Raw genomic sequence first — 26,642 nt, 5'->3', positions numbered from 1 at the left:
GTAAAGAGCAATGAGTAAAGTAATGGTTTTGTAATTTTGTGTTAGATTCAAAAGAAGGAGGAGGAGGAGAGTGGAATGCGAAATTTTGAGAGAGAGAGAGAGAGAGAGAGAGAGAGAGAGAGATTCGAGGCTTCATCAGTTGTATATCTAACGAGGAAGACACAGCAGTAATACATTTATCTGTCATCTGCTGTAACACTTCCACTTCCTTGTCCCGTCTCCTGAAGGCTGCCGAGACCCTCGCATCGCTCGCAGTCACGGAAACAAGGCAACGTTATCTTATCAGCGAGACTCGAAACACTTCACAATGCTTCCCTTACATCTTTCCCTTGACGCAGCTACAGTTTCCATCATCCTCCTTAGTAAAGCTCCTCAGAAAGAGACGTGCATGTAGAAATCATTGTCATTCTTTTGGTGGTTCAGTTGACAGGTAATTTGTGGGTTGTACGTGATGTTGAATGTTTGTGAAGTGAAGAAATACAGTTTGGAAATGTAAAATGTTTGAATCACTGGCAACTCAATGATACGTCACAGAATATTCCTTTGCCTTCTCTCGCAGTCCGCTGGAAGTAAAAGTGGACGACAGAGCAATGCCACGCCACGCCCTCTGCTTCCCCATCTGCGTGCCCTGAAGCTGGCTGATGCTCACGACGATCTCTTTATCACCTGAAACACATCTGCTATTTTCAAAAGGCTCCAGGTAAAGTTATGCGGCTATTCTATTTTTATGTTTTAAATAAATGTTTTAATTAACTAGATTTTTACATTATTAGCGGGACAAGCTCTTTTGAATCTGGCTAATCATCTCATTGAAAACTGCCGTGGTGATAACAAAGGGTCTTAGAGTACGGGTGTTTGTATGTCAAGGTGTGTGTAGCGTGCGTGTTACCTTGGTAGGCATGTGGCGGGTTTAGCATTCCCCCATCAGTGGCGTGGTTGTGGCGAGTAAGTGACACCTCCCCAGCACCCCACTTCCCATGATGTAGTGGCATTAGGCGTCTCCCTCTTGACGTAACGCGGTGTAAGCCTGAACGATGAGAAGGCAAAACCGTAAGTACATTCTGCATTTCACTAGTCGATAAGAAAATAAAGATAAGGTTGAAAGTAGACAAGAAAAAGTCGAATAGCAAATGACCTGTTGAAATATTCCTAAATGATGGTCTGGCTTCACTCTGATATCCGCCCAATCCAATCCAATCAAATCCAATTAGAGACAGCAGAGCGGGATGAAGAGATGATGTGGGTGTATAGAAGCAAAAAAATAGGTGACAATTATTGAAGTACAGCGGAAGAAAAAAATAATTACCTCCGGGGTATGAAAGAAAACAAAAGGTGCCAAATTGTTAAAGTACAGTGGGGGATGAAGAGAAGGCTCCGGGGTATATATATATGTAAGAAGAGAAAAGGTAACGAAGTATTGAAGAAGAGAATTTGATCTGGGGTATGAAAAAGAAAAGCTAGGTCATTATTGAACTACAGTGGAGATGAAAATATGGGGGATGAAAGAAGAGAAAAGGTAACCCATTATTGAAGTACAGTGGGAGGTAAAAGAAGGAACCTTATGTTTGTAATTTCCATCTTGCAGGAAGGTGACGCAACACTGAAAATCTCCATCAGAACTTTTCTTGATTGGTCATATACCCTCGGAGGTCCAGCGGCGGTCCACCTCCAGCCAAGCAAGCAATAGGTGAGCCTGCATAGTGAACACACACACACACACACACACACACACACACACACACACACACACACACACACACACACACACACACACACACCTCACACACACACACACACACACACACACACACACACACACACACACACACACACACACACACACACACACACACACACACACACACACACACACACACACACACACACACACACACACACACACACACACACACACACACACACACACACACACACACACACACACACACACACACACACACACACACACACACACACACACACACACACACACACACACACACACACACACACACACACACACACACACACACACACACACACACACACACACACACCATCACCACCACCATCACCGCACCAAGCCATCCCTGGCTCCCCGACCCGCCAACCCCGGCCAGGTCACTGCCAGCTCCGCCAGGCCGCCGCCAGTCCCGCCCCTTCACCTTGCAGCCAAGTGATTTAGTGCGTGTTTCCAGTGTTTTGCATGTGTTTGCAGGTGTTTTAAGGGCTTGCTGTGTTGGAGTAGGTGGAGAATGTGGAGGTGGAGAGGTGGGGAGGAATGTGGGAGGGAGGGGAGGGGAGGTAGAGGTGGTGAGAAAAGGTGCAAAAAAACTACTTCGGCTCTACATCACGATTTTTTTCTCGTTTATTACTTGAGTCTGCATTGTTTTTTATTTTGTTTACTGATAGGAAAGTAAATCAAGTTATAATCCGTGATAAGATCGTGTCTAGCTATGTTTTTTGTTTCTCGTTAAAATAACACACTCGACATTCTATAATTTAAACTTTTTTTTATTAGCACGCTTAGGATTGTTTTGATGCTTGATATAACACCTAAAAAATATGAGAAATATGATCCAAGTAATAATAGTCCACAGGATTTAGTTTAACTATTCGTATTTTCAAATTCAAAAATTTTAACAGTACCAAAATAGAAAACAAAAATCTTTAAACGACGAGGAATCGGTGGTTTCTTTATTTAGCTGGAAAGCAAATATTTTTCATATTCAGAAAATATAAAATAATGTAGTGTGGCTGTGCTTTCCTTCTCGACATTATGAAGTGTTGGTGGTGCCGTTAGTTTGAATACACACCGCTCGTTGGACATCCCTATGTAAACAATTGACGCGGTAAGGTTTTTATATTTTGGTTATTAGTTAATGTGTTTGCTGTGTCTAAAAATGTAGTGCATTCCAGTCTGGGCGCCTTTTTTCTTCTGCTGATTTTTAAAATGAATTCCGTACGTAAATATTGGGCCACAGTGGTACCTCACTGACACCTCAGCCCTGCCTTCCTTCCCAGGTTAGTCCACTAATGTTTGCCTGCACTCCCCCTTCTTCCCAGACCCAGAGAGTAAAGCAAAGCCAGAATCAACCACAGAAATTGGTATATAGCTCATTACTGTGTTAAATAAAGCAATGGTTTTATATACCCCCTTTCAGACCACCTGACACCCACCATGACCCGAACCAAGACCCTGCCCCACCCACCCTCGTCCCTCTGTGTGGCAACTCGTCAACATTTCCTTCAGTTTTCAGTATTTCTTGCTGTTTCCCACCTGAAATACATAAAGTACAGTGACAGGAGTAACAAATAGGGAATGAAAGTGTGTGAGGGAATGTAGTAGTAGTACCACCACCACCACCATCATTATTATCGATTTGTGTGTGTGTGTCCAAGGAAGAGGTCATCATCTGCCGTGTCTCGCTAGAACTAAGCTGTGCCTTGAGGCGGCTTAATATTGTGAGTGGTTGACATTTATGACCAGCAATTGTCTCTGTTAGGTCAGTGGTAGTGTTCAGGCCCGGACAGACTGCCTCATCATGTATGGGGAGCACTTACCATTCACACCCTCTGTTAACCTTTAAACTGTGGTGATATTTCTGTTACTTCTTTATAATGAGCTTTTATATGTAAGAAGGGAAAGCTGACCAAGGGCAACATAAAGAATGAATTAAATAAGATCCATTTAGTTGTTAGCCCCTTATCATTTTTTCTTATGTATGGAGATGATGCTCTCAGCCTTCCCTTCATTGCATGACTAAAGTTGTCACATTGTGTGCTAGTCTTTTCTTTTTAACCTGCGTTGATAAAGGCATTGGTTTGGATTAGTGTTTGCTTGTTTATGGCCTTGTTACTGCACCAAGGATAAATGCATTGTTTTTTTCTGATTGATTTACATGTTTTCCAATATTATATCAGGTGTTAGTGAAGGTGATATCTGGAATTTTGATAGTTAATATATGGCAACCCTATACTACTACTACTACTATTATTACTACTTTTTATGTATAAGTGTAATCTGGCCAAGAGCAACAAAAATTGATGTAAAAATGCCCTCTGAGGTACCAGTCCCCAAACAAGTTCAATAGAAATGTAGTTAGAAGGTGACTTTGAGGCTGGTATAGGAGTCTTATTTTTATTTCAAATTTTGCATGAATAATGTATGTAGGTAGATGCATGTAGTTTTGTGTGAAGGAAGAGAGTTGTCTTTAGAGGGCAGGCTCCGGTGTAATGTCAGACAAGAAGAAAAATACATGAGTGAGGTCACAGCTAGCTTTAATGATATGTTCACAGCATCCCCTGAACCACTGCTATTACACCTCACTGGGAATGATAAGCATTTCAACAGGTTTAGTCCACTCATAGTTTGTAATACGGGGCTTATTTAAGGAGGAACACTTACCCTCGGTGTAATAAAATACAGCCTGCTTTATTTTGAACGTATGTACTGTACAGTATGTGAGAAGTTAAGAAACGATGCTTGTAGTGATTTATTTCACTAGCAGGGCTATCCTGTAAGACCATTGTTAGGATCTCCCAGTATGCAAAAGGCAAGTGAAAATTAAATGGATTGAGACACACACTGACTTTGTTCATGTTTAATACAGTTATAACCAACTGTTTTGTGTTCTCCATCAGCTGTGTAATATGAAGATCATTTAAACATGGAATTAACTAACTAATCCACCTTAATTTTCAGTGTCTTTAGCAAAAGAGAAGCTTTCATGGATGCAATATTGTTCTAAAAGCAAACTAAATAATTCCATGGTGAGTTATTAATGTCAGTTTTAGTTGAACATTTAGAGAGAACATATTTACTCTGACAAAGTGCATTAAAACTATTCAGGAATGTTGTCTAATGCTATTTATGGTGTTTTGATACATGTACTGTATACACTTTTACAGAGGCATTGTGTCCAACATGTATGCCAAAGTAACAGTCTTTTGTCAGAGTTTATCATCACTGATCTCTTCAGAATCATAACAATCATCTGAACTGTTGGGACAACAACTTCCATCACATGAACACTGTTCAATGCAAGACAGACTGGCCATTTGGCAGGAACACTTCTGGACACAGTGCACTCCTTGTCATGGCAGCACAGGTGAGTAAGGTCACCAACCTGCACTGATACACACTCCTGCTTAAATATAATGGGCTTGAGTGGCCTGTCTACAGTTTTTGTCCATCCATGGCCCACCAGATCTCATATTTCTGGTTTAGCTTTCTCACTGACACCAAATTGATGTCTGCAACATTACTCTGCCTCTGCATACACATTGTTTGAAAGCCTCCTCTGTCTGTGGAAACATAGCTGCTGCTTTGTCAGTTGTGGAAGCAAGCATGTATCTCAATTCATCAAGTGTGTTGGAGTCTTCCCTTTGGTCCACACAACAAGAGACAAATGATTGAGCCACTTTGTGATCTTGGTAGTGACAATGACACACCATGTTCAGAGAAGTCAGATACTACATTGATATGCTTTGTCTGAGTAGAGAATGCAGTACATTTGTCAATTTTGAACAATTCACATCCAATGGTGGTGTGAACTGCAGGAAGGCACAATGGTAACTTGTTTGTGGTGGAGGGTCAATTCTATCCAAGTGAGGTTTGAGTGCCTTGTACCTTCCATAGCTAAGTTCTTTTCTTTTTCTTTTGTCTTAGTTCTTTTTTAATTCTTTATTTGTTGATTGGAGTATCATAGTTGGGCCGTAGAGAACTGGGTCTCATTTCCTAACCATGCCATTGGCATCATCTGAGGGCACTTCAGTCCTTCTTTTCCTGATTCCTGCTAATCCCACACTGTTACTGACAAGGCAACAGGATGTATGTTGACGGCTGGATCTAGTGTTTTCGGCCAACTTTTTTGTAAGTATCTTATTTTAGAGATGTTGCTGTTTTATGGCCTCCAGTCCGGAGCAGACCTTAAGTGGTCAAGGGTGTAAAGAATGTCTCAATCTTTGTTATTTAGTTTTTACTTTTTGTGATTTATTATTTTGTTATGGTGTTCTTATTGTTGTCTGGCAATATTCACTTTAATTCTGATCCTGGGATCAGGATTAAAGGTATTGTATGCCAATATCCAGGCCTTAAAAAAATGTTAAAGAACTTTTTATTGTAGCATTTAACCATAATGTTCTCTGGTGTTCAGAAACGTTCGTCTCTGACTTGAGACATTTTTCAGTGTTAACCATTCCTGGATTTAATAAACCTCTCTTATTAAGAAGGAATAGTATTTCTAGAGTGCAGGGCATGTGTGTTAATATTCGCTGTGGTTTTATTGCCAATTGCTATTTGAAAGGTGAATGTAAGTGCCATGAAGTTGACACTTAAAATATGTTCTAAGTTTATCAGTTTATATGTATTCTCTATTTACAAAAACCCTGACTTGGATGATTCCATCTATGATTGTCTTTTGCTTCCTCTGGTGAGGATTGAAGAGACTGATAGGAAAGCCTCATGTATCTTTGTGGGTGACTTCAATGCTCACCATGTCAGTTAGCTGAATTCTATATCACATACTGATTATCATGGCCATGCTGTTCATGGTTTCTCTTGCCTGGCTGGTCGTGAACAACTTACTCAAGTTCCTACTCATGTTTCTGGCAATTACTTTGACCTATGTTTTACTGACTTACCTGGTCTTCTTGATATTAGTGTTGGTTTCCTTACTGGTTCCTTGGATCACAGTTCCTTGAATATTGTAGTTCTGGTGAATCTTTCTGTACCTAATTTTTCACTGTCATGTAAGGATTACTTAAAATTTTGAGTTAATTAGAACAATGTTAACATTGCTGTATCTGCTATTGTCTGGAGAGATATCTATCATGCTGAGTGCTCTGTGTCACCTCTTACCTCCAGACTTATTGATCGCAGAGTTCCATCTAAGTACAGTATATAAATTATGCTCAAAAGATAAAGTATTGTTTGCTGCTGAATGTAGAGCTCTTCAGAATAAGCAAACCCTCTACACGTTCTGGTGTTAGTTGGGAGAATTATTGCCATGCTCGCAGAACTGTTGAACAAGTTTATAGGCCTGCAGGGCTGAATTATGGTAATCACTTAAAGGACGTCCTCAGAGGTACATCACGAGCTCATAGCTGATGGGCCTCTGAAGCCTGCTTTGTTTGGGCATGACTCAGATATTGCCCCCATTACTAAACCTAATAGGGCTTTGCTTCCCATCTATTGGAGAAAGCTGAAGTGTTTTCTAGTTTCTTTTGTAGCAAACAGACCAATGAGGAAATACTTTTGCCTCACACTTGTTTTTTCCAACAACTCTACAAGTTGTTGCTTCAACATGCCTCTGTGGTGGTGCGAATCCTGAAGGAGTGTTTCCCCTTTTATTTAAAGAATTTATTTAAATTATTGTCACTTAAGTAAGTTAGCTGTCATCTTCTGTATTTTAATTAGAAAAGGTTGTTTTCCTACTCTTTGGAGTATTGTTAATATTACACCGACCACTAAAGGATCCTCTTGGTGTCGGCGTTGGGGTATGAACTTATATCCCGCCAAGACCAAGAGCATAATTGTCAGTCGCTCAAGGACATTCAATCCCCGACATCCTGATATTGTAATTAGTAACCAAGTAATCAATTCTTGTAAGTTCTTAAAACTACTTGGGCTAACTTTAGATTCAAATTGACCTTTAAGAATCGTATTAGGATAACCTTATCTCTGATTTCCCGGAAGGTTGTTTATTGAGGAAATGTTGAGCCATTTTTTATGATAATATTATTTCAAATTCCTTTTCCTCCTTCATTTTACTTTCTTTGAGTATTGTAGTCCAGTTTGAATATCGGCTTTTCTGTCTCATCTCCAGCTTTTGAACCGTTCTTTTAACTTATTTTATTTTGTATTTTGTATTTTTTTTATGCAGGAGGGGAGACTGGCCAAGGGCAACAAAAATGAAAAAAAGGCCTATTGGATTGCCAGTTCTTTTCAAGTTATTAAGAGTTTCCAAAAGTTAGGGACAAATTTCTTGAAACCTCCCTCTTAAAAGAAGTCAAGTCGTAGGAAGATGGGAGTACAGAAGCAGGCAGGGAGTTCCAGAGTTTACCAATGAAAGGTATGAATGACTAAGAGTACTGGTTAACTCTTGTGTTAGTGTTGGACAAAATAGGGGTGAGAGGAAAAAGAAAGCCTTATGCAGTGAGGCTGCAGGAGGAGGGGAGGCATGCAGTTAGCAAGATCAGTAGAGCAGTTAGCATGAAAATGGCAATAAAAGATAGAAAGAGATGCAACATTACAGCAGTGAGAAGAGGCTGAAGACAGTCAGTCAGAGGAAGGGAGTTGATCTCAATATGCAGCTTCACCATTGTTAAATGTTTGTTGCTGTTTTTTAAATTGTTAACAATAATGAACGTATTCTTTGTAGTGTGTTACTGCCTCAATTTCTGTTTGTTCACTGTACACGTCCTAGTTTGTGATTCAATGTGTGTGCCATTCAGCCTGTTTTTTGCTCAACCAGCCAATTTTCCTGTATTTTTATACCTAATCTGACTAAAATGTAGTATATATTTCCAGACGAGGTTGTTTCTGAAGTTGTTATTGATAAATTTAAAGGATAATTTAAGGCTTCCTGTTATCTTGTTAGGTATTTGTCTTATTTCTTATTTTTACCTTTTTCTTTTTTATTCCTTTTTATTTGTCATATCCATGTTTGCTCATTGGGTGGGGACTCTGCTTGGGTTTATATAATTTCTTTGATTTAGTGTCATCACAATGTCCTTTAGTTGTATGTTTTTGCCAGGTCATCGTGCACCACTATCCTATACATAGTGTTTTTTTGCCAGGTTAATTATCATCCGTGTATCATGTAGGCCTAGTGCAGAGAGTGATTCTTGTACCTCCTTAGATGCAACTTGTCCAATCACAATATTATGCAAATCACCAGGAACCTCTTCCAAGTTAAGTGGATTGTGATACTGGTTCAGGAGTACATTTCTGATCTTCACATCAGCTACATCTCTAACCATTTTGGAAGCCACAAGCTCCTTTTGAACTACATCACATGTACTGATGCACATCTTCATTGCTTCTGCATAGGAATCTGTAGCATGCCCCATCAGTAGCTTGCTACTGATGGGGCATGCTACAGAGCACCTTTTCTGTGTGAGACCAACAATACCTCCATGACTTTCAGCCTCATGGTTGATTGATTGCTCCAGTGCTTGGTCTGTTGCAACACACTTGAAAAGGTGTTTGGTTCACGGACATAAAAAAAAAAAAAAATCTGGATGTTCATTCCTCAATTTATGCATCTCGGCCACATCCAGTGGTGTTGTTTACTTGTAGATATTCCTAGCTGCAACCATGAAATATACTGTGTATGGTACTGCTGGTGTATTGAAGACGAGTATTGACAGTCTGTGAATGGGTGCGGCATGTGTTTGCTGCAACAGTCTCCAAACCACTGGTTTCATTTTGCACTTTTGTGCCTGTCTTGAGTTCTGTAGCTAGAGAAATCCTAATGTCCAGTACTGTGGCTTAACATTTAGTACCACCATGCAAACGCTGATCTCGGCTTTCAGTGTTCATGTATAAAAGGTATAAAGGTGACCACGGTGAAAGGATTCATTAAAAGATAAAAAAATTTGAAAGTATAACTTTAATAAATCCATAACTGTATAAAATCTTACAAGTAATTATTGATAATGAATTAAAATCCATTTTTCTAATTCATTTAATATTAGGAAATTGTGGAGAAGAGTGTGGAGCAGCTGGCTGCTATTGGCACAGACCTTCCTGATGAACACTTCCTTCCAGCATTCAGTGAGCTGCTGGTGCACGGGAAGGAGGGAGGAACACTGGATTGAGCCATGAAGTAGCAGCATCAGCAACAGACAGTGAAGTAAGGATGTGTAGCATGTCAAGGTGATGAGTGTGATGTGTAAAGTGTTGGACCACTGTTGTTGTAATGATGAGTGTTAGAAATGGTGGAATGGAAAGTGTTGTGGTGGTAGTGAAAGGAAGGTTAGACAAAGAAACCAGGATGACAGAGGCAGGAAGGATGGGATACATACTTAGTGTAATGTGTTAATAAGTAATACGGTGGAATCTTGCTATTTGTACACAATCCGTTCCAGGAGGCCATTCAAATGATTTATATTAAGGGCAAATAACCTTTTCCCTTAAAAAATAATGTAAACCCACATAATTGTTAATTCAACCCTTTGTTGTTATTTTAAGCCTAAGATACATATATTCAATAAAATAAAGAATAGCAATAGAATAAATAACAAATCTCACAAAGCTTGCAGGTTTGATGCTTGCCATCCAGAAGCCAGCACGAGGCAGAGCTGGAGTGCCGGCGTGGCAGTACCGAGGTGATGCTGTCTGAATGGCAGGGCAAGCAGACCAAAGCTGAGTTGAATTTTACATGAAAAATTTGGACAAATGACCAAGTTGTACAATTAGTGAGGTGGACAAATGGCAGGGTTCCACTGTACATTGAACTTGGGAAGAAATTTTCAAAGGAAGCATAAAGTGAGGTACAGATGTTTGGTCTTTATATTGCTTTATGTATGTGAAGGAAAGCAGAAAAGGGAAGGCCTATAGGTAATGCCAGGACAACCTTAGGGGGACACACACAGAGTAGGCAAGACATCACAGACAGATGAGTAAAAGATGTAGGAGTCTTACAAAACACTGAAGGGTCAGACTAAACACCTAGGCATGAGTCTCTGCTGTGGGGGCAGTGGTGGGCACGACGGTTTTGTTGAGGGTGGTGGAGGCCACAGTGCACTCGTCTCGCAGGCTGGCCATGATCTTAGCAGGGTTGATGGTGACAGACTTAGTGGTATTGTACGTCTTGTAGATCCCCACCAGGCGGTCAGCAAGCTCAAACATCTGGGACCGCAGTGATATGATGACAAACTGTGCATTCTTTGTTCGTTCCTGTGATGGAGAACAAGGAGTGATCACTGTTGAGGAAATAACTTCAAAAACTACTATTAAATCAAAGAACAATTAATGAACAGTTTGAGTAATGACTGGAAGAAATAAGAGTTTAATTAAAAAAAAAAAATAATGAAGTTCGCATCATATAGGCAGGAAGGAAGGAACAGAAGGGCACAGGCATGAATGTATTGGAGAGAAAGTAGAGTAGGGATGTGGTTAGTAGGGAAACCTTGCATGCTCTACCTCCCTCTCTGTCTCAGCCCCACAGTATTCTGACAAACCCACAGTCAGTCACCATAGCCCCTCACCAATATATCTACCACTACCCCCCCTCTCTCTCTGATATTAATCCAGTTTTCTTCATTTCAGATTGCAAACATGATGGAGAAAGGGAAAGAGGAGAAAATAAGAAAAGGTAATTTTATACGATTAGCTCTCTTTTAGCCTGCAGTTCCACAGTATGTTGACAAACCCAGTCACTCACCACAACCCCTCACTAAAATGTGTGTAACTTTCCTGCCATCCATCCTCCCTTGAAATTGATCCAGCTTTCTTCATTTCAGATTGCAACCATATGGAGAAAAGAATAATTGAGAAAGAAGGTAAGAAAAATAGGAAAATTGTAGTTAAAGAGGAGATGGAGGAGGAAAGAGAAAAATGTAGTTAAAGAAGAGGAGGAGGAAAAGACAAATTGAGAAAGAAGGAAAGTGAAAAATAAGAAAAATGTAGTTAATAACTTCAGGCACATATTTTAGGATCTGATAATTCACATAACTTAAGGCACATAGAATCTGATAATTCACATAATTCCAAGTCAAAAATACTTGTTACATATGTGCTATTATTTTGCAAGAAGTTTTGTGTAGTGGGTTTTCCTTTACTACCTGCCTCCCCAGCATGCTGTGTACTCAGAGCCTTACAGGAAACATTCAGCAAATGACTAATTAAATTTCTTGTTGCATTAGTGAAGGAAATGTACAGACAACACACCAGTACAGTGGTTAGCAGGGGGCACTTTTAAAACCTACATGACGACTGCCCAGTGTAGTGGACATGTTTCTTTAGATAACACAATATTCTTTGTAAGTTTTAGTGTCAAATTGTATTTTGTGTGAATTTTGCCTCTGTGTTTGTGGTGTTGTGGTGGTGGAGCCTTGTGTTGTCATTTGGACAACTGTGTTGAGCTGCATTCCCATAACTGAATGAATATCAGGTCATGGCTGTCCTCACAAGAATATCTTAGCAGAATGTTGCTGAATGTTTGAGGAAACTTCACTGTAACAAAACACTTGCGTGACTCTGGGAGTCAGCTGATGGCAAGGCTTATCAACTGATGTCAAAATATTTTGTCAACTGTCAGTGGTGAGCAGGTGACTGTTGTAGGAATGTGCCATGTATGTTTAAAAACTGCCATTGGAGAATATTGTCATGATATTCTTGTGCGGACATTCAAGACCTGATATTCATTCAGTGATGGGAATACAACTCAACACAGTGTTGTAAGAATGGCAACACAAGGCCCCACCATCACCACAACAATACAAACACATATACATAGAGGCAAACTTCACACAAAATACAATTTGACACAACTTAGATAACACAAAGACTTTGACTTAAAAGTAAGTGAACTATCGAATCCTAAAATACGTGCCTTAACTCTTGAAACGCCCTGTACATTCCCCTCTCTCTCTCTCTCTCCATAGTACAGTGACAAGCCACAGTTCCACACAGTCACTCTAACCTTCACATAGTTTCCAACTATAGACACGTTCTTGAAGTCGAGGGCGGCATCTATCTCATCCATCACATAGAGCGGTGTGGGCTTGTAGTAGTGCAGGGCAAACACCAGAGCCAGAGAGGATAGCGTCTTCTCTCCACCAGACAAATTAGTGATGTTCTTCCAAGACTTCTTAGGTGGGCGAACACTGCAAATATTAGTGAAGTGTTAGTGGTGTTCTTTTGTGACATATTTGGTGGGCAAACCCAGGGTAAATAATTAATACTAGTGTTGATCTGTGTTGATGTTTTGTGAAGACTTTTGGGGCAGATGAGTACTAGAAACATTTAAATTGGGCAGGTGAACAGTAGAAATATTTAGGAGTGTTAGTGGTGATTTGTGAAGACTTTTTGGCCAGATGAGTACTAGAAACATTTCAGTCTTGGGCAGGTGAACACTAGAAATATTTAGTAGCGTTAAGTGATGTTCCTCCAAGACTTTTTAGGTGAACACTGAAAATGATAAAGTATTGTTTTCCAGATGAGACTCCAATCCATTTCCTTCACTCCTGGGTTGCACCAGAGGCATCTACAAGCTTGTCACTAGTTGTCCAGCAGCAGCAGCAGCCCCTGTAACCTTGTCAGCCTATCAGTGAATCAGTTAGTTACTACAAGCACTGGCTTTCTCTTCTCACTGTCCTCCTATCTTGTCTGTGATGTTACTTTATAATGCTTGCAGTCTAAACTTAAAGAAACCAGGCAACTTCTTCTGTCCAGTATTTATTTATTTATTTATTTTGTATTTTGATTTTATGAAGAATGTTCTCTAAAATAAGACAAACTACTGGAAAATTACTGTTGAGTGTTTAACTGAAACCTACTTCTGTGGCTTAACCTGAACACTGCAACATCACATGACCTCACTATCATCATGCAGCTGCAAAGCCTACTGAACAGTCAGACCCTTGCACCAACACCACAGAACTAGCAGCCCTTCTCTCCCCCTCACCTGAAGATAAGCCCCTCGCTGAATGGGTCGAGGGAGTCCACCAGCTCCAGCTCTGCGTCGCCGCCCAGGGTGATCATCTGGTACATCTCCTTCAGCTTGTTGGAGATGATGGTGAAGCCGGCCATGAATTCATTGAGCCGTTGTTTCCTCAGGTCCTCGTGGTACTTCCGCTGCTCATCTCTTTGCCGTGTGATCTCGTCCAGCTCCGATGCACGCTGCAGGTACATCTCCTCCTGTGGGTGGAGGGAACATTAATAGTATATCTTAAATGGAGGGAGTGGTAAATCTCAAAGTGGAGGGAACACTAATAGTACATCTCAAGGTGGAGGGATTGGTACATTTTAAAGTGGAGGGAGCATTAATAGTACATTTCTCCCTGTAGGTCCTGCCCACATTACCACCACCACCACCACATCTCCATGAACTAAATCTTCAACCACTTATCCCAGACAATTATGAGCACCACTACAAATAAGCACACATACACACAGACAGGTCACGAAGAACAAAATCTTTAAACCACTCACCAGACAATTATGGACACACAAAGAAGAATGAGGAAAATTAGAAGGCAAAAAAGGATAATGAAGGCTAGGAAGAGAAAGAAAACTGGGAGGAAGAGGAATACAAAGGAAAGCCAAACAGCAACAGATCTCTTGGTCCTTTCAAAGATGTTTGGTAACTACTACTAACTAGCTACAGAGAAGAGAGACAGGACAGTACAGGAGGAGAAGCAATTTTTAGCAACACTACTTAACAAACAGACAGACAGCACACCTTCTTGCGGTACTCCTGGATGACGGCAAGGTTTGGTTTGGACTCCTGTAGTCTCTCCTGCAGCACAGTGACTTGGTACTCCAGCTGCTTGGGGTCTACTTCCTTCAGCTCCTCAGGGTCCAGCGTCACCAGCTCACCAACGTCGTCCTCCTCCTTATTGATGGGGATGTCGGCCAGCTCCAGGCGGCTTATCTGTTCACAAAGCCATAAATTCCCTTAAAAAATCTACATGGTACATAAAATAAATAAATAAATAAATAAAACAGTTGCCTGCCTGATAACTGACCTTGATAACTTGTCATACATATATAAAAAAATTAATAAATAAAAAGCCGTGTCTTTGTTTACAACTTCCAATGATTCTACTTTGTTTGGGAAAAGAAATAGTCAAGAGGAACTTAAATAAATCCATCTGGTATAGAGAGAGTCCTTGAGTTGTGATGGAGTTATGTTCCTATGTCACACCATACACAGATTCTTGGAGCAGGTCAGAACCAGCCTCAGGAAGTAGCAGCAGTGTGTGTTGGTGCTAATGCCACACTACTCTAGTCATAATCTGGGACTAAGAAACCTAACTACTCTGAAAAAAACACATGGAGTACAGTAAGGGAAAAAAAATAGGGAAAGGACAAAAAGATAACAAAGTGTGTGTGTGTTTGTCGAGGAGGGAGAAGAATGTACAGAAAAAGAAACTTACCAGCATCATAACAAAAGTAAATAACAAAAAAGAAAGAAAAATCAGGGAAGCACAATGAAGAAATATACAACGACCAACCTATCCAGCCTCCAACCTAACAATAACACCAGCAGGAGGGAAGACTATCACACACCGAGGACTCCCTGTACAGCAAGTCACATGATGAACTGAGACAACATAAAACCCACCTGTTTCTTAGCATGTGAGGCTTTGGACTTGTTCTCCTTGATCACTCCCTCGTACTTGTCAAGCTCCTGGTCAATCTCAATCTTGGCTGACTTGATCTTGTTCTCCTCCTTCACACACTTGTCGCGCTCACCCTTCAGCTCCGCCATCTGTGTGCTGAGTTCCTCATCCTCTTGCTGGGGATGAGAAAAGCAATGAGCCATAACATAAATAAGTATGAAAGCTATTTTTGTTTTTTTTTTTTCAATATGTGGGCAACAAAAAAACAATTCTGTCATCTGTGTTCTGAGCTCCTCATCTTCTTGCTGGGGATAAAAACAGCAGTGAGCAATGATAAAAGCAAGTAAAGAAGGCCATTATCTTTCTTTTCCTTTTTTTTTTTTTTCTTTTTAATATGAGGGGAACAAAAAACAGCTCTGCCATCTGTGTTCCGAGCTCCTCCTCATCTTGCTGGGGGTGAGAATAGCAGTGAGCAATGACAAAACCAGGTACAGAAGGCCATTATCTTTCTTTTTTTTCTTTTTTAATAAGAGGGTAATAAAAAACAGCTCTGCCATCTGTCCTGAGCTCCTCATCATCTTGCTAGGGAGGAGAATAGCAGTGAACAATTACACAAACAGGTAGAGAAGGCAATTATTGTTTTTTTTTTTTTTTAATATAAGAGGGCAACAAACACAGCTCCACCATCTGTGTCCCGAGCTCATCATCTTCTTACTGGGGATGAGAATAGCAGTGAACAATGACACAATTAAGTACAGAAGGCATTTTTTTTTTTTTTTTTTTTTTTTTTTATGTAACAGGGGAAATCTGGACAAGAGCAACAAAAACAGTTCTGCCATCTGTGTCCTGAGCTCCACATCCACTCGCTGGGGACGAGAAAAGTGGTGAGCAATGACAGAAGCAGGTATGGAAGGCAATTTTTTCCCTTTTTTTAATATAAGAGGGCACCAAAAACAGTTCTGCCATCTACCTCCAAAGCTCTTCATCTTGCAGGGAATGAAAGTAGCAGTGAACAATGACACAAGCAAGTATGGAAGGCAATTATCTTTTTTCTTTTTAATATACCAAGGGAAATCTGGCCAAGGGCAACAAAAACAGTTATATCATCTGTGTCCAAAGCTCCTCATCTTCATGCTGGGGATGAGAATAGCAGTGAACAATGACACAAGCAAGAATGGAAGGCAATTATCTTTCTTTTTTAATATAACAGGGGAAATTTGGCCATGGGCAACAAAAAACAATTCCATCCTCCTCATCCTCTTGCTGGGGATGACGAAAGTGGTAAGCAATAATAAAAGCAGATATGGAAGGCAATTATTATTTTTTTCCTTGTTAATATAATAGAAAAAAAAAAAAAAAAAAACAGCTCTACTATATATGTCCAAAGCTCCTCATCTTGCTGGGGATGAGGAAAGCAGTGAGCAATGACACAAACAAGTATGGAAAGCAATAGTTTTTTCCTTCTTTTTTAATGTAATGGAGGAAATCTAGCACAACAAAAAACAGTACTATCATCTGTGTCCCAAGCTTCTCCTTGCTAGGGATGAGAAAAGCAGTGAACAATGACACAAGTGAATATGAAAAGCAATTATTTTTTTTCTTGTTTTAATATAAGAGGGAAAATCTGGCCAAGGGCAACAAAAACAGTCATGTCATCTGTGTCCCAAGTTTCTCCTTACTGGGGAGGAGGAATGCAGTGAACAATGGCCCAAGTAAGTATAGAAGGCAAATTTTCTCTTTTCTTCATGTAATAGGGAAAATCTGGCCAAGAACAACAAAAACAGTTATACCATCTGTGTCCCAAGCTCCTCATCTTGCTGCGGATGAGGAAAGCAATGAACAATGACCCAAGTATGTATAGAAGGTAAATTTTCTCTTTTCTTCATGTAATAGGGAAAATCTGACCAAGAACAACAAAAACTATTCACTCTTTCAATACTGAGACACATTTTTACCTTGATACTTGGGTGTGATTAGACAATTTTATTTACATTAGGAAGGGTCTATGGAGGTCAGAAGATTAATGGCCACAGTCTTTACTATATCAATCCCAACTTGTGTTTCTGAAGCTGTGTAAAATCACCAAATAGTAACCAGGACGAATATGGAAATGCATCCTGGTACTGAAGAGATTAAATTAACGGGCCCACTTAGATGCCAGTCCCCAAGCAGGTCCAGAGAGAGAGAGAGAGAGAGAGAGAGAGAGAGAGAGAGAGAGAGAGAAATTAACCATGAACAGAAAAAAAAATCAAATAAAAAAATGAAAAACAAAAATAAGGAAAATAAGCAAAAAGTAGAAAGTAAAAAGTAACAACAACAACAACAACAACAACAACACCACTCACCGTCACAGTCTCCAGGGTTTCAATGACTTTTGCCGCAGCCTGTTCAATCTCTAAGCGTTTGGCCTGCATACCTCTCAGCTCGTCCTGCACCTCCACCAGCTCCTTCTCCATGGTCGCTATGTTGTCCTGGGTCTTCTTGCTGTTCCGCTTGGCTGTCTTGATGGCAACCTAAAATGATCGAGATTATTAATAGTTAAGTGTTTCTGTGTTATCTATTATCAGTGGGACTTTTTTTTATATATATTGTTTGTTTGCCCAGTTTCCCCACTCACCTATTTTATTTACCCCATGTTGGATTTTCATGGGTATTTATGGGGTAAAGGGTATACTTTTTGAGGTACCTCTTATCTTAAAGCCCACCCGCTAGGAAACCGTTGCTCTGAGTGAGGAAGCCCAACCTACACTCGGTCCATGGACAGGGTTCGAACTCATGCGCTTGGAGATCTCTCAGACCCCAAAACACGCATGTTAACCTATGCGTGTGTGTGTGTGTGTGTGTGTTTGTGTTATCCTGTGTAATAGCTAAGTACTTCCTATTCTAGTGTTTGGGTGTTATTCATTCATTATGTTAACCTGTGTGTGTTTGTGTAATAGCTAAGTTCTTTCTATTTGAATGTCATTTACTCCTTGTGTTATCCTGTGTGTGTGTTTTGCCTTGCTGTTTTGATGGCAACCTACAGTGATCAAGATTAATAATAGCTGCGTACTTGCTATCTTTTATTAATCTATTCTACGTTATCCTGTGTGTGTTTTGCCTTGCTTTTTTTATGATAACTTACAGTGATTGAGACTAATAGTTACATACTTGCTATTTTAGTGTCATTTATTGATTGTGTTATCCTGTGTGTGTGTTTTGTCTTGCTGTTTTGATGGCAACCTAGTGATCAAGATTAGTAACAGGTATATTCTTTGGTGTTTGAGTGTTCTTCATAACAACTGTAGCTTAAGTTTCCATGTGGTATGTTTGCTTTGTGGTTCATCCTGTTTGTCTGGATTCCTTTATGGGTTTCCTCAGGTTTTAGAGGCAGACACAGACGCAGACACACACACACAAACAAAGCAGACACAAACACAGACACACACACACAATATATATACATATATATATATATATATATATATATATATATATATATATATATATATATATATATATATATATATATATATAAATAAACAAATAAATTTATCTATTTATATATCAATCTATTCTATACAGTGTGCCCCAAACAAAGCATGCACGCACACACACACACACACACACACACACCTGCAGCTTGGTGATCTCTGCATTGACCTTCTCCAGCCTCTTGGTGATGGCATCGAGGGCCTTCTTGAGCTCCTTCATTCTGCCGCCGGTCACCTGCATGATCTGGTTGTGGATCCTGGTCACCTCCGCCTCCACCTCCTCTGCCGATGCTGCCGCCTTCTGGTAAACCTTCTTCTTCTCGGCAATGTCCTTCTCCATCACCTTGATCTTTGCTGGGTCAGACTTCACTGACTTCACCTTCTGTTCCTGCGTGCCCTTCTGCTTGCCCAGGTTGACCAGCTGCTGCTCAGCTGCGTCAATCTCCATCTTGAACTTCTGGCAGTCCTGGGTCATGGTGCGCAGGTCCTTGCTGAGCTGGTGCACTGCGTCCTCCAGCTGGCCCCGCTCCTTCCGCAGCTCCGTGGCGCGGCGGGTCAGCTCCTCCACCCTGGTCTCCACACACTGCAGCTCCTGGGGGTCCACGTTGACAACGGTGGCCTGCTTGCCCATGCGGCCACGCAGCACCGTCTTACCGCCGCCGCTCATTGTGCCCACCGCCTCGATCAGCTCCCCGTTGAGTGTCACCACGCGGTGCCGGCCCTTCTGGTAGGAGATCCTGGAGGCCTGGTCCAGGTCTGTGGCCACCAGTGTGTCCCTCAGAGCAAAGTAGAAGGCTGTCTTGACCCGGTCATCACTCATGCGCACCAGGTCGTAGAGGCGTGGTACATTCTCCGGGGTGGTCATGGAACGCTCACAGTTTGCCCGCCACTTCTCCATCTTGTCCAGGGCAATGAAAGTGGCTGTGCCAATGTTGCCCTGCTTCAGGAAGCTGATGCACCGCTTGCCAGTTTCCACGCAGTCCACCACAATGTTGTCCAGCGCGCCGCAGGCCGTGCTGATGGCCACGTCGTACTTTTCGTCGATGCCGCCCAGGTCACCCAGCCGGCCAAACACTCCCTTGATATTGCCGTTCCTCTTCTGCTCCATGACGGCGTCCATCACGCGGCCGCGGGAACGCGATGAGTGCATGGCACTGCGTGTCTCTTCAAGCTTTACTCGCTGTGTCCTCAGCTCGTTCTCAACGGCCTGCAGCTCCGGGATAGTCTTCAGAAGCTTGTCTTGCTGTAGCTTGAGGTTCTTGCTGTACTCTGGAATGGCCTTGTCCAGCTTCTCCACATCAGCTCGCCGCGTCTCCACCGTGTTGCTGGCCTTCTCCAGACCCTCTAGGATCTGCTCCAGTTTCCTCTTCTCGGTGAGTTCGGTGCTCTGGTAGATGTCCAGCTCGGACTGAGCAATGTCCACCGCACTCTTGGTCTCGTTGACGGTCTTCCTGAGGCCAATGAGCTGCGTCGCATACTTTGCCTTCTCATCCTGCAGCTGCTGCGTCTCTGAGTTGAGGGTAGACATGGCCTTGTGGTATGCCTCGTCCTCCTTCTTCCTCTTGGCCTCCAGCTGCTCCCTCAAGGTCACACACTCCTCGATGCTCTTCTCGTTCTTCTCCGGCACTTTCTCCAGCTCCTCTAACTTGTTCTTGTCTGTGGCCAGTTGAGCCATCAGCTTCTTTCTCTTCTGGTTCTTGTGCTTGAGGTCTTCCTGCATCTTGACGTCTTCACTCTCCAGAGCTTTGAATTTCTCTGAGCTCTCTTCCTTGAGTGCATTCACCTTCTCCAGCCGTTTACCCAGGGTGTGAATTTCTCCTTCCTTCTCTTTCTTCTTCTCCTCCAGCTCCTCCAGTTTCTTCTTGATGTCACTCATGCCCTCGCTGATCTCCTCCTTCTTTGCCTCAGCCTTCTTCACGGCCTCGGAGTACTCCCAGCACCGGTACTGCAGCAAAGTGTGTTTCTTGTGTGTTATCTTGTTCTCCAGCCTGAGGTGCTCCACGGCCTCATCCTTGGGGCCCTCCAGCTCGTCCTTCTCCTTCTCCACAATCTTGACACGGTTCAGCTTCTCCTGCCGTGCCTCATTCAGGTCATCCACTCTCTTCCCCAGCAATTCTATCGGTTCCTTGAACCTGGAGGACCCCACAATGTCCTCCAGGAACTCCAGCATCCCAGTGTCGTGTTCGGTGAGGCCCTTGGGTTTCATCATGGCGATCTGCTCCACCTCACCCTGCAGGATCAAGAAGCGGTTGTGGTCCAGGTCGATGCCGTACTGCCGCAGGAGTTTAGCCACGGCCTTGAACTGGCACCGCTTCCCGTCTACCTGGTAATAAGAGGAGTTGTCCCGGAACGCTGTGCGGGAGACGGAGAAGCTTGAGTTGGGCAAGACGTCAAACTCATCGTTCTCCTTGTCAATGATCTTCTGGAAGTGCACTGTGACGGTACAGCTCTGCACGTTTGGGTATTGCTCCGAACTGTGGATCAGCACCGATATCTTCTTGGAGCGGATCTTCTGTGCCCGGTAGCCAAAAACAAACAGCATGGAGTCAATCACGTTACTCTTCCCGCTGCCATTTGGCCCAACTATTGAGGTGAAGTTCTTGTGGAAGGGACCAAGTACCTGAAACAGAGGGGCACTAAATCAAAACTAATGACTGATGATTTCTTTTTTAATTCCTTTTAAGACAAGGCTTTGTTCTTTGTCTCATCCCTACTCTGTTCTTCTCTAATTCAAAGGTTAACCAGTACTCTCAACCATTCATACCTTTCTCTGGCACACTCTGGAACTCCCTACTTGTTTCTGTATTTCCATCTTTCTATGACTTGACTTCATTCAAGAGGGAAGTTTCAAGACATTCGTTTTTTTTCTGGCTAACTCTCTCTCAGACCTGCACGGGAACTAGCAACTAAGTGGATATTTTCTTGTTTTATGTTGCCCTTGGCCAGCTTTTTCCCTTTTACATAAAAAAATAAAATAAAATAAAATAAAATACTAAGACAAGGCATACCAGTCTATTTAATAATGTTTTCAGCTCTTAACTCCAACATTACCTAACCTAACCCAGCACTGCACAGGTTAGGTTCGGTAATGGTAGACAAGGTTAGTGGCCATAAGGATAGGCTAGGTAGTGTTGGAGGTGAAGAGCCAGAAACATCAGTAAATAGAGTGACGTGCCTCATCTTAATATTCAACCATTTCTTCAAGTGACTATTTTTTTTTTTTTTCTTTTCCCGATTATCTCATCAATTTTTTTTTATGTAAGAGAAAAGCTGGCCAAGGGCAAAATAAAATGGAAAAAAAAAAGGTCCACTAAGTTGCCAGTCGCCATGCAGGTCCAAGAGAGTTAGCCAAAAGCAAGGGATAATAAATGTCTTGAAACCTTCCTCTTAAATGAAGTCGTCATAGGAAGATGGAAATACAGAAGCAGGCAGGGAGTTCCAGAGTTTACCAGAGAGAGACATGAATGATTGGGCCTTCCTTTTTGTTATAATTTGTCACTAGCCACACTAATTAATCCCTACACATTTCTACCTTCAGATCTGTATACAATAAGACCATTTTCTTATCATTAGGAAGGGTCTACGGAGGTCAGAAGGTTAATGGCCACAGACTTCACTATTTTAATCTCCCACATAAGTTTCTAAAGCTGTATAAAATCACCAAATAGGAAGAAGAATGAATATGGAAACACATCATCGTATTGAAGAGGTTAAGAGATGGAAATAAAAACTTGGTGTATGAATGTTGCACTACACAAGCCTACTATAGTGTCATGAAGTGCTTTGCTACAGACTGTCCTCACTTCACAACTCTCCTATTCATTCACTGTTCCGAGATAAGACGACTTTAAACTGTGGAATATTTAGAAACAATAACACAAATAATGTCAAGGATAACTACTGTAGTGTATATTGTGTGCACTTTTCCCTTGTAAAAATAAGGAAAAAGGAAAAAAAACTCTCCCATGTCTATATATACTAGTGAGGTGTGCTGAAGTACCTCACAAATTTACCTTGGAGCAGTGATGGTATAAGATAAACTGAATGATCTAACACTCCCTTCTCCCTTTTCCACAAGACACTGTTACTGTTCCCTCTGCACCATACAAAAACTCTCTCTTCTCTGTGTTGCATTAATGTATCACAAAAATTTTCTTGAAGCAGTGACAGTAAAAGACTAACCAAACTATCTAACATTCCCTTTCTCTTTTCTCCCCAAGACACTGTTACTGTTCACTCTGCACCACAAAAAATAATAAATACATAAAATTAAAAAATAAACTTTGCTATTTGTTGTTCATGCCGTGCTAGTGTCACACAATTTGCTTTAACGCAGTGATGGTAAAAGATGAAGTGAATGATCTAACACTCCCTTCCTCCTTTTCCACAATACACTGTTCCCTCTGCACCACAAAAAGAAAATAAAGAAATAAAGAAATAAAATAAATAAATACAATACAATACAATAAAATAATAATAATGATAATAACAACAAAAAAAAAAAATAAATAATAAAAAAAAAAAAAAGAAACTCTCTCCACTGTGTTGCACTAAAGTACCACACAAAACTTGCCTTGGAATAGTGACATTAAAACATTAACTGAATTACCTAACACTCCTTTCTTCCTTTTCTCCACAAGACACTGCTCCCTCTGTATCCTTTTTTTTTTTTAAGTAGTACCAGGCAAAGGGAAACATAAAAAGAAAAAAAGAAAAAAAAAAAAAGAGGTTACTACTACTAATAATATTACTACCATTACTACTACCACCACCATCACTACTACTACTACTACATCTACAATTACAACTACAACCACTACTCCTTCTCCTCTCCTCCCTGACCTCCACCAGGACAGTGACCCGGACTGACCTGCTTGCCCGCGTAACTCTTAAAGAATTCGTTCTCGATGTGTGTGATGATGAGTCGTGGCTCTGTGCTGTCAAAGGTGCAGGCTGGCGGCGGTGGTGGCGGCAGGTAGATGTCCCCAATGCGAATACCTCCCTCTTCCTCCTCCTCCTCCCCCTCTTCCTGCATCTCGACGTCCTGTGGCTCTTTATTCGCTGGTTCGGCATTCTGGTTACTGTCCTTCTCTTTGTCTCGCTCCTTCTCCTTCTCTCTCTTCTTGTCCTTGCTTCTTTTGTCCACCATCCTTCAATGCATCAATCTGGAATAGTAAGACATAGTTATTCAGGTTTTAGATCAGTTTTTTTTCTTTTCTCCTTTCTGGTCACAATTTTCTTTTTTTCCTGTCTGTCAATTTTCTTATCCTTGCTTGCTCACCTACAACTTTCATTCTTTTTCCTGTTTTCCCACCCACAACTCTTCCTTTCTTACTTTCCTGTTCATAACTTTCTTTCTTTTCCCTGCTTATCTGCCCACATCTTTCTTTCTTTTCTTGCTTTCCTGCCCACAACTTTTTTTTCTTATCATGCTTTCTTACCCATAACTTTCATTTTTCCTGCTTACCTGCCAACAACTTTCATTCTATTCCTAGCACTGGCCCTTCACACAGGAATCTCCTCCTCACACCAACACTGAAAAGGACACTCACTCCCACACTAACCTCGCAGAGTGGACACTAACACAACACTGGAACACACACAACACACAGGCCATTATTGGTGGTGGACCCGCGTGCTGTGCAGTTGACTCTACTACACTACATTGTATTCTATGTTTAGTCCTGCAATGTACCCTGGTGGGCAGTACTGGGCCCATAGTCATGCTGAGAGGTAAGCCTGCTGATAATTTTGTTTATGATATGGCCTATAGTGCCTGTAGGTAGACTTGAAGAGTATGGGAAGTGTTGTTCAGCTTCCATCCATTAGTGGCACAGGCAATTCTATTTGTAGTGGTACCAATATTAGAACCATATTACCAGCCAAGTGCATCCTTGGTGTAACCATCTACAACCTGGGTATTATGGTGACATGTAAGTAACTTTAAACCACTCTACAAATGGCATAGCTTCAAAGCGTATGTGGTGGGATTCGAACCTACGTGTGAACGTTTGTCTGATCTCACGCTCACCACCTTAACGACTACGCCACCGCCCCCCTTTGGGATGGTAGCGAACTGTTTACCAGGGGCACAATCTCAATATTTCTATCATGGGCATTAGTGAATCCTGGTTGGTCCCTTCTATTCCTAACTCTTTTATTGAGATTCTTAGTTATGCACTTCTTAGAAACGATGCTTCAGGAATATTCCTAAGCAAGGCGCATGTCTGCTGATAAAATGTTCTATTAAGTACATTAAAATCAATGTCCTAATTCCAAATGTTGTAACAGCTCACCTTCCTGACTTTGATTTGTAAGTTGTCACTATATAAAGATCCGCCTCTAATTCTGTTGCAGATGATGACGGTTTACTTGACTTTTGCTTATGTAAGGAGACACTACTGATGGGAGACTTCAATCTGCCCATCATACAATGGGGAGACTTGATGTGTGTGTAATGGCCTTTCTTACAATGACAGACAGTTTTGCCAATGTTCCAAGGCACTGGGACTGTATCGGTTGGGTGACTGAATCAACTTCCTTCTCTTCAGATAATATTCTGAACCTCATTCTAACTGCCAGTGATGACAGGATAGGGGATGTACAAATACTGCCTTTACCTAATTGCCAGCACAGTCCAGTCTTTTGTAGTAATATTCTCCACAGTAACACTCCTGAGTGAGCTAAGGAGAGCAGATTTTGGGACAGGGAAACTATTCTAATATCCCCAAATATTTACCTTTTATAGATTGGAAGTTTGAGTTTCATTATCTAGATCTGAATGCTGTTGTGTTCCCTAGACTGTAATATATCCCTAGTGGAGAAATTTGTCCTAAAAATACAAGTCCATGATCATTCCAAACATAACACTAATCCTCCACATGCACTTAACCCCTTCAATACTGGGATACATTTTTACCTTGACATATGTGTACAATTAGACCATTATATTGACGTTAGGTAGGGTCTATGGAGGCCAGAAGACTAATGGTTGCAGTCTTCACTATTCTAATAAATCACATAAGTTTCTGAAAAGAATATGGAATTGCTTCATGGTACTGAAGGGGTTAAGAAGACCAGACAGCTCTTGTGGACTTGTGGTCTGTTCTCATCATGGTGGGAATTCTCCGGCAAGTATTAATGCAGCGAGACTTACCATATAGTTAACACACAAACACCGAAAACACACACACTAAGGAAGGGAGGATGTCTGAGAGATGTTATAATAATATAGTTTCCCGCAAAGATGTGTTGAGACTTGGAACAGTTTGAGTGAAGAAGTGGTGTCAGCAACGAGTGTGCATAGTTTTAAAGAAAAATTAGATAAGTGTAGATATGGAGACGGGGCCACACGAGCATAAAGCCCAGGTCCTGTAAAACTACAAGTAGGTAAATACACACACACACACACACATCCTGCAGAGGGAACACAACACAACACTGCAACACTAACACAACACACACGCATCTCACAAACACTGAACACGAAATCTAGCTAAACGTCCCTTCACTCATTTAAAAACCACCATCACTACTGTTACACCACACTACACTCAACCAAACCCTCAGTACACACCACCACCAAACACCACACCCACAACCACCAAAATCACCAAATACTGATAAAAACACAAGTACCAGTTTGAAAGACCACGGCAGATTCAAACCTCGACACACAAAAATGGCCGTTACTTTATATTTACGGTGTTTTAATTGCCGTGGCCGCGTCAAGAGCACCAGGGGACACTATTGCACTGCCTGGGTGAAGGAGAACATGCATTACCTTCACTGTACACAGGAAAATGTCAAAAATGTTTCCGCCGGAGTTGGCCAGCGCGGGAAAAACTTGTAAACAAACTGAGTGAAGTTGAG

The 26,642-nt window shown here is 41.4% G+C and overlaps 2 protein-coding genes across 26 annotated transcripts; one reads left to right on the top strand and one right to left on the bottom strand.

Moving 5' to 3' along the window:
* Positions 1-204: 204 nt before the first annotated feature.
* Positions 205-14,310, top strand: LOC123507787. 25 transcript variants are annotated; one of them, XR_006675774.1, is made up of 11 exons: positions 210-430; positions 560-700; positions 1,586-1,687; positions 4,706-4,773; positions 4,983-5,111; positions 9,776-9,860; positions 11,473-11,511; positions 12,616-12,826; positions 13,170-13,288; positions 13,644-13,858; positions 14,020-14,310. XR_006675774.1 is itself a non-coding variant. In XM_045260988.1 (5 exons), the coding sequence occupies exons 3-5, from the start codon at positions 4,735-4,737 to the stop codon at positions 9,823-9,825; spliced, it is 291 nt and encodes a 96-aa protein (XP_045116923.1). In that variant the 5' UTR covers positions 900-1,050; positions 1,586-1,687; positions 4,706-4,734; the 3' UTR covers positions 9,826-10,132. The 25 variants fall into 25 exon arrangements, 3 of the variants coding, with proteins under 3 accessions (XP_045116923.1, XP_045116922.1, XP_045116924.1); XR_006675776.1 differs by lacking the exon at positions 12,616-12,826 and having other exon boundaries at positions 211-430; XR_006675765.1 differs by having other exon boundaries at positions 212-430; positions 13,170-13,858.
* On the bottom strand, positions 9,603-26,642 carry LOC123507785 (structural maintenance of chromosomes protein 4-like). The gene is made up of 9 exons (XM_045260985.1): positions 26,554-26,642; positions 23,641-23,935; positions 18,913-21,390; positions 17,643-17,810; positions 15,300-15,473; positions 14,415-14,606; positions 13,638-13,870; positions 12,654-12,837; positions 9,603-10,906 (listed from the first exon to the last, which is right to left on the bottom strand). Exons 2-9 carry the CDS (start codon positions 23,917-23,919, stop codon positions 10,679-10,681), a joined length of 3,936 nt encoding a protein of 1,311 aa, XP_045116920.1. The 5' UTR covers positions 23,920-23,935; positions 26,554-26,642; the 3' UTR covers positions 9,603-10,678.

Source organism: Portunus trituberculatus, chromosome 23 (assembly GCF_017591435.1).
Source record: "Portunus trituberculatus isolate SZX2019 chromosome 23, ASM1759143v1, whole genome shotgun sequence".
Classification (NCBI taxonomy): Eukaryota; Metazoa; Arthropoda; class Malacostraca; order Decapoda; family Portunidae; genus Portunus; species Portunus trituberculatus.
This window is presented reverse-complemented; position numbering and strand designations above follow the sequence as displayed.